The sequence below is a fragment of the Euleptes europaea genome, chromosome 14, assembly GCF_029931775.1.
Source record: "Euleptes europaea isolate rEulEur1 chromosome 14, rEulEur1.hap1, whole genome shotgun sequence".
Lineage (NCBI taxonomy): Eukaryota > Metazoa > Chordata > Lepidosauria > Squamata > Sphaerodactylidae > Euleptes > Euleptes europaea.
Window position 1 is genome coordinate 27,870,259 of NC_079325.1, and position 12,788 is coordinate 27,883,046.

Genomic DNA, 12,788 nt, shown 5'->3' on the forward strand with positions numbered 1-12,788 from the left:
GATGCTGTTGTTTTAGGGCTTTGGAGTGAATGCAGCTAAGAACTACTTTTGGAGTGAATGCCGCTGAGAACTAGCAAGTTCATAGGGTTGCTAGCTCTGGGTTGGGAAATACCTGGAAATTTTGTGGGTGAAGCCTGAGGAGGGCAGGGTTTGGGGAGGGACTTCAATGGGATATAATGCCATAGAGTCCACCTTCCAAAGCTGCCATTTTCTCCAGGTAAACTGATCTCTGTCACCTGGAGATCCAATGTAATAGCGGGAGATCTCCAGCCACAACCTGGAGGTTGGCAACCCTACAAGTTCAAGGTGGATGGCTGTATTCCTGATCAGTCATTCTTCCCATAGGACAATTCTGAGCTGTGTTCTGCTGAGAAGTCCTCTGGAGTTACAGCGCCTGGCATGAGGGGGGGTGCTGAAAGCCCCCTGGACGCCATTTGCCTCAATGAATCGGATAAGATGGCAGTCCTGACTCTGATCAGAGAGGAGGTGAGAAACAGGCTGACCCGACTGTGTGCTAACTGTGGGTATGCACCTTTGGAGCGAAGAGGTGTGTGTTTTATTTAAAATGGGAAAGGATATGGAGTAGAAAATGATGAGGAAAGACGGGTGGGGCAGGGAGTGGTTTACAGCAGAACCCTGCCTTGGAGTGAGGATTGCTATAGGTTTGGAAGGGGAGGGCCGCTTAGGATAAGTCACAACTCTGAAGGAGGCCACAGGGCAGAGGGGAGGTTGATTTGAGGGAACCACCCTCTGGAGGCACAGTGAAATGCATATTACAGCAGAGTATCTACAGAAACTGTTTCAGCAAAGACTGTAGAATTTTTAAAGGGGGCAGGTTAAACTCTTCCCCCCCCCCCAAAAAAAATACTGTTTTTTCTCAAATGCTCCCCTAGAGCTGATATTTTTCCTGTTAAACAGGCAGTTTATAGGTTTCCTGTGTTTCTGTCGGTGGTGCAAACTGGAACTCTTGGCAGATGCTTGAAATCAGGAAAACTGTGTAGGAAGAAAGGGTTGACCCCCCCTCTCCTCTGCACAGTAGCCCCCATCCAAATCCACCCCTCACCCCCCGGCTGCTGTTTATCAATTTAAAAAATAGTTATGAGTTCCCTTCAGGGATCTCCCAGCATTTTCTCTAGTTTGGCTCTCAGCTGTTATTTTTACTAAGAAAGGAGGAGCCAAGGGAAAGTAGCCACCAAGAAGAACAGCAAATGGTAGCAGCCCCTATGCTGAAACCATCAATAGTATATAAAACAAACAGCCCGATGGCAACAATAATTAATTATATTATAAATCATACACTCCAAATACAGTAAAGTAGATAATATAGAAATACAGTCACATTAATTGAAGTCAGTACACACGCAAAGTACTCTAAACCCCAAAGTTCACGAGCTATACTTAATCCCACGCTAGGACGAAGATGGGGCAGCAGAAACCTGCCCAATCCAAAGGTGGTAGATGCTGTAGTAAGCTTGCTCAGACTTAGAAAGGCAAAGAAAGGAATGGTACACCTACTCCAAGTGGATGTACACATGGCTTTTCTTTTCTTTTTCCCCAGAGGTATGGGGAGGGAAGGGCTGTGATGGGGAGAGCTAACATCTGTCGCTTTGTTTCCATTCTTTCTAGATCATCTCTAAAGAGATTGAAGCAAATGAATGGAAGCGAAAGTATGAAGGAAGCCGGCAAGAGGTTTTGGAAATGAGGTAACAAAATATCAACAAAAAAACCCAACCCCAAAATGCCTTGAACAACTTTTCCAAACATGTACCAGTATGAACAGGTTTTGGGAATTTTGATACGGTTTGTGCATAACCCCTAGCGTTGGTTGTAGAAAGCAGAATTGAATGTTGCTGGGATGCTGCCGTTGAGCTCTCACCCTTGTTGACTTAAAAGTTTTTATTACATTCTGCTCTTGCATTAAGGATCACAGCAGAGCCACTGTGGTACAGTGGTTGGACTAGGATCTGAGAGACCCAGGTTCAAATGCCTACCCTGCCATAGAGGCTTGGGCCAGCCTAACCTACCTCGCAGGGTTGTTTGTGAGGGTAAAATGGAGGAGAGGGGAATGATGTAAGCTGTTTGGATTCCCATTGGGGAGAAAGGCAACGTATAATTAAATAATAAATTAAAATCTCCTAGCTCTCCTAGACCTTTCATTTGGCCCCTGTAAAGTTTTTTTCTCCAGTTTTTGTGTTCATTTACAGCAGGGGTGGGGAACCTTTTTCCTGTCAAGGGCCATTTGCATATTTATAACATCATCCAGGGGCCATACTGGACATAGATCTCCCCGCGGGGTGGGGCAGGGGAGAGGCTAGGGTTGCCAAGTTCCTTTTCGCCATGAGTGGGAGGTTTTTTAGGTGGCGCCTGAGGAGGGCGGGGTTTGGGGAGGGACTTCAGTGCCATAGAGTCCAATTGCCAAAGTGGCCATTTTCTCCAGGGGAACTGATCTCTATTGGCTGGAGTTCACTTGTAATAGCAGGAGATCTCCGGCTAGTACCTGGAGATTGGCAACCCTAGTTCCTTACTGTTTTCTCTCTACATATCAAGACAAATGGAAAGGTGTTTGGAGGGTGGCTTGTGGGCAGTTTAAAGGTGGAATAGGACTGCACATCCCTCCACCTGAGGGTGCCGGAGAAGCCGCCGGAGGGAGGGAAAGAAGGAAGGGAGGGAGAGAGAAAGAAATGGAGTGAGGGAGAAAAAGAAAGAAAAGTAGGGAAAGAAAAGGACGGAGGGAGACAGAAAGAGGCTGGGAGGGGGCAGCTGTCAGCGGGGCAGGACGCCGAGCCTTTGCGGGAAGGGAAGGGTCTCCTGGTGCCCCGTGTGCTGCGGGCTGTTCTGCGCACACGCCCCCACTTCTCTGCTGAGTGGGGAGGAGGCGGGGGGCCGTGTGTGTGTTTGGAAAAAGCGGAAAGCCTTTTCTTTCTCTGGCCATTCATGCACGGGAGGTTTTGCCTTGGATTTGCCGCTCATCAGATGCACATTTTCCCCATCCGGATTCTCAAAACTCTGCATGGGGGCTTATTGATGAGTTTTGAGAATTTGGATGGGGAAAATGTGCATCTACAGAGCGGCAAATCCAAGGTAAAACCTCCCGTGCATGAATGTCCAGAGACAGAAAAGCCTTCCCGCTTTTTCCAAACACACACACGCCCCCCTCCTCCCCCCTCAGCAGAGAAGTGGAGGCGTGCGCACGCAGAACAGCCCGCAGCGCATGGGGCGCTGGGAGACCCTTCCCTTCCTGCGGAGACTCGGCGTTCTGCCCAGCGGCTCGCCAGCCACCAGCCTGACCGCCGCACCCTTCGCCTGTGGGCCGGGCCGGGCCCCGCCACCTCCCACGTGCCTGGAGTGAGCAGCAGGAGGAGGATCCCCCGCCTGGCTGGGCCTTGCTGCCACCTCCACCCGCCCCTTTCAGAGGAGGCCCGTCTGGCACGGAGGGAAGGAGGGAGAGAGCCCAGCCCAGCTCCCCTCTCTGTCTGCCTGCCTGCCTGGCTTGCCCAGGCCCCTAAGCCCCCCGCCCAGGGGGGGATCGCCCACCGGCCGGCCTGTCCCAAGGGGGAGCTCCTTCCTACCCACTTGTGAGGGGGGATGTGGCGGTGGGACACAGCTTCAGTCTTATGAGACGCGAGCGGGGTGGGGCAGAGCCTCCTTCGCGCCTACCCGCCAGCCACGCCCCTCCGCTCGCACAGGCCCAGAGAGCACCAGAGAAGCGGCCACCATGCCGAGTGCAGGCGCTTGGCTTCTGTTCCCCACTCGCCCGGCCATCTGCGCACGCTCCAGCGGCGGCAATGGTGGCGGCTTCTGCGGGAGAGTCTCACATGCATGCATACGGCCCGCGGGCCGGAGGTTCCCCACCCCTGATTTACAGGTTCCCCGTTGTCATCCTTGATACCAGTTGCTCAGGGTGATGCCTCCTTTTGTTTTTTTAGAATATCTAATGGGATTAACCTGGTGGGCTGGGAGAGAAGTTTACCTCCCCAGCTTTAGAAGTGCTGTGGGTCACAGGCAGAGAACTTGCCTTGCCCACTGAAATTCCCAGGCTGGATCCCTGGGTCTCTGATAGCAGGTGACAGGAAAGACCTTTAGGGGAAGGCCCATAGGACATAGCACATTCACATTGCACATACTTTGCATGCAGAAGGTTCCATGTTTGAAGCCTGGCATATCTCCAGCTAAAGGATCTTGGGTGGAGTTCAGTGTGGTGCAACAGAGGGGACACAGGTTTGGCTGTGGTGTACCCGTCTGTGGTCTCATGGAGAAAAGTGTTGGACTTGCAACAGGTTCAGATCCTGGCTCACATGCTAGCTTACTAGGTGATCTTGGGCCCAGTCATATTCTCTGCTTGATGGGATTGTTGGGAGAATCCCTACGTGCACCATCGCCAGTGTGGTGTAGTGGTTAAGAGCTGTGGTTAGGAGTGGTGGACTCTAATCTGGAGAACCGGGTTTGATTCCCCACTCCTCCACATGAGCGGCGGACGCTAATCTGGTGAACTTGGTTAGTTTCCCAGCTCCTACGTATTAAGCTAGTTGGGTGACCTTGGGCTAGTCACAGTTCTCTTAGAGCTTTCTCAGCCCCACCTACCTTACAGGGTGTCTGTTGTGGGGAGGGGAAGGTGATTGTAAGCCGGTTTGATTCTTCCTTAAGTGGTAGAGAAAGTCGGCATATAAAAACCCAACTACTCTTCTTCTTCTTCTTCTTTATTATTACAATAACTGAGAAATAATGAACAATGATGCAACTACATATACCAGCTTCCTTGTCTGGAAGCCAGACAGTTAAATAGGCCTTGTAAAGACCATAGATATGCATGTAACCATCCTGAAGCAACTTAAGATCTTTGCAGAGGAGGAAGTTCAGGAGCTCTGGTCTGAGCGCAACAGGCGTCTGTCTAGGAAGTGGGTTGAAATGAAGTTGCTGGAAAAGGAACGAAGTGAGATGCATCAGAGATTTCTGTTAGGTATAGTAAAAAGTAAACATTCTAAAGTATCCCCCATTTTCTGTAGGAAGATAGTGGCTGAATACGAGAAGACCATCGCCCAGATGATAGGTAAGCAGTTGTCAAGTGCTGGATGCTTGCTTGAGTACAGCTGTTTGAGAACCGATGTGGTTGGAAGGTCAGCAAACTTCAGTGCATATCAGCTTCTTCATTTCTTCTCTTCCCCCCCCCCAAATAAATCTGGTAATCCCAACCACAAACTGCAGAGAGCATAGAGCAATGGGCACCTGTGTTGCTCTGCTTGAGTTGTATTGTGGTACTCCGGTTCTCTGTTTATGATACACAGTGCTCTGTATTATGCACTGGTTCACATGAGTGCATTATGGTGTAAGAACGATGGGTGGTAGAGAGTCCTTTCACCCCATTCCAATTCTGTGTTGTTTTTTAAGAGGCAAGTGAGCCACATTGCACGTTACTAGGTTTTCAGGCAGCAGCATGGATCACATCCTATCCATATTGATATGTTTTGGGAAAGGCTCTGTGTATGCCTCACATGCATGCATACCAAAAGAGGTTAGGATTTGGTATGGGGTACACCATACAGGTAACAGCTGGTGAAGCTGCAGTCTCCAGAAAGGTTGTTGTGGAGAGCTAAATAATACAGCACTTTCCCTCTGCTCCAAGTGGATTTCATGTTCCCTCTGCCTTTGAATTCACAGAAGATGAACAGAGGACAAACATGGCATCCCAGAAGAGTCTCCAGCAGCTCACAATGGAGAAGGAACAGGCGTTGTCTGACCTGAATTCAGTGGAGAGGTCCCTGTCCGACCTGTTCAGGAGATACGAGAACCTAAAGGGTGTCTTGGAAGGTTTCAAGAAGGTCCTCTATCAAGAAAACTTTATCCTTTTTACTTACTAGACTGATGCTCAATTGCCCTGCCCTGCCTTTTGTTTTCTTTGCAATAGGACAATAGATGCTTCAAGTAATCTGTAGCTACAAATGCTGCCTTGTCCACATGCCACCTCCACTTGCCCTAAATGTAATCCTCATCTTCAGTTAAAGGCCCTTGAAATGTGATGCTGGCAGGGCAAAGAACTTCCCTGTGTGACTTTGAATGGGCTCCCCATCTCTTTTAAATTGTGTTTCAGCTCCCGCAAAACTGCTGTGCACACTTAGCATGCCAGCTCAATATGCTCTAGGAGCTGGAGATCTCTACCAGGCAAGCTACAGACACATATCTGCTTTGCACGGATGGTAGCACAGTTTCAATGAGTTACAAAGCCTGTGCAAAATCACATGGTAGGGGAGCTCTTTTGCCTCGCTTGGTATCATGTTCAAATCAAGCCCTAGATAGGTAGCAATGGCTGGAAAAGACCTCTGCGTGTGGTCCTGGAGAACCATTGCTGAACAACACCGAGCTCAACGTACCAACAGTGATTTAGTACCAGGTAGTATCATAACTTGACATGCGCAGAAATGTGTCCACTTTTTCTCAAATGGTTCTCTTGCTTTTGTACTCCTGCATAATGGTAAATATCAATATGATGGAGTATAATGCAAATTGTTCCCAATAGTGGGATATACTGGGATGATTGGTATATACTTTTACAAAACAACGTGGGAAACCTCAAAACATCAATCCGCAATTGGAAAAGTCCCACAACAACTAGAAACAATGAGAGCAATCCAAGATCTCAAACGCAAGGTGGAGCGGCTTGAAGGACTGTGTGTATCTAGCTGAAAATGATGTTATTTGTGATGATACTTCCATTGTGAAATTGACACGGAGTGTGACCGACTAGATACACACAGTCTTCAAGCCTCTCCACCTTGCGTTTGAGATCTTGGATTGCTCTCATTGTTTCTAGTTGTGGGACTTTTCCAATTGCGGATTAATGTTTTGAGGTTTCCCACGTTGTTTTGTACAAGTTAATGTGTGACATATTCTATAACCTATACTGACTTTATACAGCATTATTAGGTATAGAGGTGTGGTTTTTGTTTTAATGGTAAATATCAGCAAGACGGAGACATGGAAACCTGGGTATGCAAGGCTCTTTGTGTAAATGAGATCCAGATGCTTTAAGATCAAGAGGGAGTCCCACCTCTATTTATATGCCTATGTAGATGTAAAGAACAGTTCTGTCCCCTTACAGAGCCTATATTTTTCACATGCCCTTAATTGCCACGTTTTCTTTCTTTTCATTAATGTTCATTGCAAATCTTCTGCCCCCGCCCAGAATGAAGAAGCCTTGAAAAAATGTGCTCAGGACTACCTATCTCGGGTCAAACAGGAGGAGCAGCGGTACCAGGCCTTGAAAATCCATGCAGAAGAGAAGTTAGACAAGTAAGAAGTCTAGGCGTTTAGAGATTAGTGGGATGCTGGTGTTCCTCCAGTCACGCTCACGGATGTAAGAATGTGGTTTTCCTACTTGCATCTTTTTGAGAAAGCAAGACTATAAATGCTGTCAAATTAATAATGCTCCCGGAGGATGAAAAATCCGAGAATTACAACATGTCGTGCACAATACCAAGAAAGGGCCGTTGCCTGTGACATTCGTGCAGTTGAAGCTCTGCCGTTATTTATCTCCAAAGGGACTTCTGCAAAGGGGATGTATGTCTTATGATGCAGCACTGGCATTCCCAAGGGACATTCAGAAAAATGCCTTTGATATCTTGCTGGGGGTGGGTGGTGGGTGGGAAGGAATGGACCGTGAATAAGCCTTGCATGCACAAATCATCAGGTTCAGTATCAGGGGTCTCTAGTTAAAGATCCAGGGATAGCTGGTGTTGGAAAGACCATTCTCTGTCTGAGGCCTTGGAAGCTGCTGCCAATCAAAGTAGTCAGCACTGAGCAAGGGCAGCTTCATCTCTTCAGCCATTTATGCAGGGTCAATTTTAATCCTTGCTCAAAGCTGCTTTTTTAAATCCGCCCTTTAAAATGACTATTCACGGTCCCAATGCAAGAGGAGAAATTCCACCACCACCACCCATTTGCCTGCTCCTTCGTTCCTTCATTTGCATAGCCATTAGCAATGGTCTTTGCATAGCTAAGCCGGGTCTGCGATTTTTCATGGTTCCTTCAGTAAACGCTTCCATGTAAGCAAATACAAAAGGTCCTGTTAAATGGGCTCTTAAAAAATGTGAAGCAGGTCTGCGCCGGCTTAAGAAACATGAAGCAGGTATGCGCCGGCTTTGCAGTGACGGCTGGAATGACGGTTCATCGTGAAGAAATCAAAACATATGTGGGGCACTTCAGCCTGAAACGCGCTGCTAATTACCAAGCATAAACGGCCTTTGTGTCTCTTTCCGCTTTCGACACAGAGCCAATGAAGAAATTGCTCAGGTGCGTGCCAAGGCTAATGGTGAGAGTGCAGCTCTTCATGCTGGGCTCCGAAAAGAACAAATGAAGGTGGATTCCCTGGAGAGAGCCCTGCAGCAAAAGGTGAATTCCCTTCCCCATTCCTGCTGGGGAAAGAATTCATTGGGTTGGCTCTTAGACTAAATTTTCTGCTTGGAAGGCAAGGTGTAATTTCTGCCTAATCCCTTTTTCTGCTGCCGACTCCTGATTTGCCCCTCATGCCGTTCCCAAGGATCCTCTGTCACTCATGAGCAGCATTTTGGGGAGATCAGTGGAATGCAGAGGGAGAGAAGGAGGCAGGAAAATTCTGTTCCGCCTATTCAACTGCCTTCTAGTAGTAGAAAATTTAGTCTGGTTCCAACCCTATATCTGAATTCACCCTGTGTACTTTTCATATTCAGTTGGGGGCTTTTCAGTAAGCAAAGAGACCAAGGGGGGCATGATAGAGGTTTATAAAATTATGTATGGGGTGGAGCAAGTGGATAGAGAGAGCTTCCTTTCTCATAATATTAGAATTAGGGGAAGGAGCACCTAATGAAGTTGATGGGCATCAGATTCATGATGGACAAAAGGAAGTACTTTGCTGAACAAGTAATTAAAAGTTGGCTTTAAAGGGGGTAAGACAGATTCGTATGAGAGCCAGCATGGTGTAGTGGTTAACGTTTCGGACTAGGATCTGGGAAACCCAGGTTCAAATCCCCACTCACGCCATGGAAACTTGCTGGGTCATCTTGAGCCAATCACACACCCTCAGCCTCGACCATGGCAAGTATTTGGGTGGGAGACCTCCAAGGAATATCAGGTTTGTGACGCAGAGGCAGGCAACAGCAGACCATCTCTGAACGTCTCTTGCCTTGAAAACCCTATGGGGTTGGCATAAATCAGCTGTGACTTGACGGGGGAAAAAAAGACAGATTCATGGAGGATAGTAGCCAGAGGAAATAGCCAGAGCATAGCCAGAGGAAATAAGCCTCTAAATACAGGTGCTAGGAAGCAGATCGTGAGAAGGCCTTGGCCTTTGTGCCCTGTTTGCTGGCCCTCCTGCTCAACTGATCGGCCACTGTATGAAACAGGATACTAGACTAGATGGACTAGTGGTCTGATCCAGTAGGGGGGTTATGCTCAGTATATTTGTTTATCCTGAAAAGGATTGTTTTGACTTGAAATGTGCTGGTGATTTTCAACAGCATCCTGACTGTTCAAATGTTCAAGGACGGGATGTGGTACAGTCACTTGACTGTACCATCTCAATATGCATGTAGGGTTGCATGTTTTTAGTCTGACTTGATATGTGATATGCTGGCTTTTCATGTGTAGGGAGAGTCTGATATTGGGATCATATTCAAATGTGCTATACCCCCATATCCATATTTTGACAGTCCTACCTGATAGTCCAAAAAACTGATCTTCCTCTTGCACTAGTCACCATAGTGCATATTACTTAAATTATCCTTGGCTAAACAGAACTGTTAGATATTCCAGACAAACCCCAAAAAATCAATACCAAACTTTGGTTCTTTTGATTATGTCATCCGTTTTCAAAATGGGCAGTGAAATACTAAGTACATCAATAGTTTTTCAGTATTTCTTATAGCCCTAGTTAGTTAACTTCTTAAATACTGAATATCTATGGTAGGACAAAACTAGTGAGGATATTGCTCAAAGATTATATTTTTCAAATTAAGAGACCCCATCGCACTATAGATTCTTTATTTGATCTTGCAAATTCTAAACTTGGTTTTTACTACTCAGTACCTCAAAGTCACAGTCTTAGAAGGAGTGATTTGATGAAGGAGATTAAGCAGCACTGTATTACCTTCCTGCAATGTCTTTTTCTAATCTTCCAGAACCAGGAAATTGAAGAGCTGACCAAGATCTGTGATGAGCTGATTGCCAAGCTAGGAAAGACGGACTGATCCATACGCTGTTGTCTAAAGCCCCATGCTTGACTGCTTCCTGTTTGTCTGTCTGCATCTTCAAGCAAGCACCTTGTCTTATTTCCCAGAAATAATCTCCCCCTGCAGCAGAGAGAAAAGCACACGTAAACCTAGCTTCCAAACTGAGCAGTTGCCATCTACAAGATCCAGAGGCCCTGGCCTATATTCACTTCCAGCATTTTGCTGGCCCAGACCCCCCTGGCTAAATTTCTGCTGCTAACTTTTAGCTGGCAGCCCTGATTCCTTGTATGTGCCTAACTGGCATAAGCAAGGTATGCAATGTATTATTTTCTACTGTGTGTTGAGAACAGGCATTCAGGGTAGGGTAGGGATCCAGCCCCCAAAAGGTGCTGGATTGCTCCCTCAAGAACAGTTGCATGACAGAAGAGGCATCGTTGATGATGTTTGCAGTTTTGGTTAAGGGGGATAGACCAGTATCAGGTGCAGCTTACCTGAGTATGTACCCTATTGTTTGCCATTGGAAATTTAGTGTGACAAAATGAAAAATCTATATCTGAGGGCATGAGAAACAAGGCCAGCTCAAATGCAATAGTTTCAGCAAACAGGATGAAGCTCAGATTGGTTTGCATGGATGGATCACACGTGGGATCCCAGTCGAAGTTCATTGGCTCCTGGGAGAATAAGTCTTTGTGGGTCGTGATCCAGCAACCAGGGAAAGAAGTGCCTGACTTCCTGCCAGTTCACATCAGTGCTGTGGCATGAAGAATGGGACCTGCCTGAAAGAGCACAAATTTCCCAGAATGCACATTGAATGCGGGGCCTTTCAAGGTAGAGGGCGGCCATTAGAAGTTCAAAAGTATGCAATGAAAAATTCTCCCTGGTGAAGCCAAGGATTCCAAGATGTACCATCATCTCTTCAGAGAGTGGGCAAAAGACCGGATGCTTACGTATATCTGCCATCCTCAAAAGCACCTTTTCCTCAGTGTTCCCACAAAACTTGAAATAATGTTAAACCTAAAATATTTTACAAAAAAAAAACACCCCAAAAATGGTACAAGTAAATAGATGTCTAATTCCTTGGGGAGTTTGTGCTGCTGTTGAAATTCTGTAGAGTGGAGGATTTCTAAGATGTACTTGTCAGCAAACAGAAGGGCATCCGTTGGACTCTTGTCTTTCTATACTCATCCTAGCGTCTGTTTTTGCCCCTTTAGTTGGTCTGGTGCAGAATTGTGGAAGCACTTTGAATAGTCCTGCACGGAGATCTGTTGTTTGTTTTTGTGCTGTGCTTGCATTGAAGTCTCATGTGGTCCAACTGTAGTCGGATTTCTTTCTTTTAACCTGGGATGCCTCCCTGACTTGCATAGACATGGTTTGTCTTGGTCAGGTGGGGTCTGCATACATTGAATTCTCCCGATGGCCATAGTGAAGCTGATGTTTCAAAGCCATGGGCTGTGCTACCTGTGATGGCTGTTTGCTGGGTGGTCCATCTTCAGTGATTCAGCTGGTGCCTAAATTTCACATGCAATCATCTTTACAATTTAGGTTCCGGAGAACTTCAGCCAGGCATAATGGAGCATAATTTCTGTTCCTCCCTAGTAATCTCCAGACATGTTCTGAAGGCTCAGTGATGAACCATAGTTTCTAAATCACCCACTTTTTAGCAGGCAGTTACCAGCTGTAGAAGAGAGTGCCTCTGATTTACTGGATGACAAACTCCATTGCCTTTGAGGTTGGATAGAAGGTCTTTCTAAATGACAGGCTTGCTTGGAATCTGTCTCCTTGCTAATGTAACTGGGTACATTCCTGTTGCACTTTGTTCTCCCCATTTCTTACCCTATTGCATGTTGTCAACAAATTGCTGTTGTGGAACAAAGCCTAGGCACAGTCCAGCCTGCTTACAAGGCCAGTCAACATACATGTGCAATTGAATGCGTGAACTGGGAAGAGCAGGGGGAGGAAGGGCTGCTCAGAGCCTCTTGCTCTCTCAGAAGCGGCAGCCAGCAAGTGGAACTGAATGTGGTTGGAGACATCACTCCGTCCTTCAGACCAGATAGAACATTCAGAGAATCTCTAGCAGTACAGGAGGCTGGGACCACCAGATAGTCAGTTCCTTTTTGATGCTCTGAAGGGAGCCTTACTGCACAATGTTTTTTTTTCCTGGTGTGTCACCTGGTTTGGGGGCTCTCTGCTTGTCTCAAGCATACAGGTCCGTAATTAGCACAGAGAGGGGGCCTGTGACCTCTCCCCTTGACATTGTCCTAACCTGAAATGGCCCCAGGGAGCCACTATTTGTTATGTTAGGAAATTGGCATGTAGCCATATTAGTACATGTGTAGCCCCCAGCAAGGCAAATAAATAATAGCTCCCAGGGACTGTTTCAGGACAGAAGAATGGCATGGGGGGACATGTGTAAGCCCCTTCTCCCTGTGCTTCATAGTCCCAATCTGAATCGGACCATTGTGTGCTTGGGAAGCAATGAGCTCTTAGAATGTGTTTGATCTGAATGTGTTTAATCTGTACCGGGGGGGATCATGTAGTTCCGCTCTAAGGGTTTAATTATACCCCGGGTTACTGAAGGAGTCTTCATCCCTC

General features: G+C 47.0%; 1 protein-coding gene across 1 annotated transcript in view; it reads left to right on the top strand.

The window, feature by feature from the left end:
• The window catches only part of TACC1 (transforming acidic coiled-coil containing protein 1), a 59,228-nt gene extending 48,744 nt beyond the window's left edge, over window positions 1-10,484 (top strand). The window contains exons 8-14 of the mRNA XM_056860253.1: window positions 346-486; window positions 1,627-1,703; window positions 5,004-5,047; window positions 5,656-5,816; window positions 7,178-7,284; window positions 8,262-8,382; window positions 10,146-10,484. Of these exons, the coding sequence (XP_056716231.1) occupies window positions 346-486; window positions 1,627-1,703; window positions 5,004-5,047; window positions 5,656-5,816; window positions 7,178-7,284; window positions 8,262-8,382; window positions 10,146-10,214 (720 nt within the window). The 3' untranslated portion in view covers window positions 10,215-10,484. The remainder of the gene's footprint in view (window positions 1-345; window positions 487-1,626; window positions 1,704-5,003; window positions 5,048-5,655; window positions 5,817-7,177; window positions 7,285-8,261; window positions 8,383-10,145) is intronic.
• The last annotated feature ends 2,304 nt before the right edge of the window (window positions 10,485-12,788 follow it).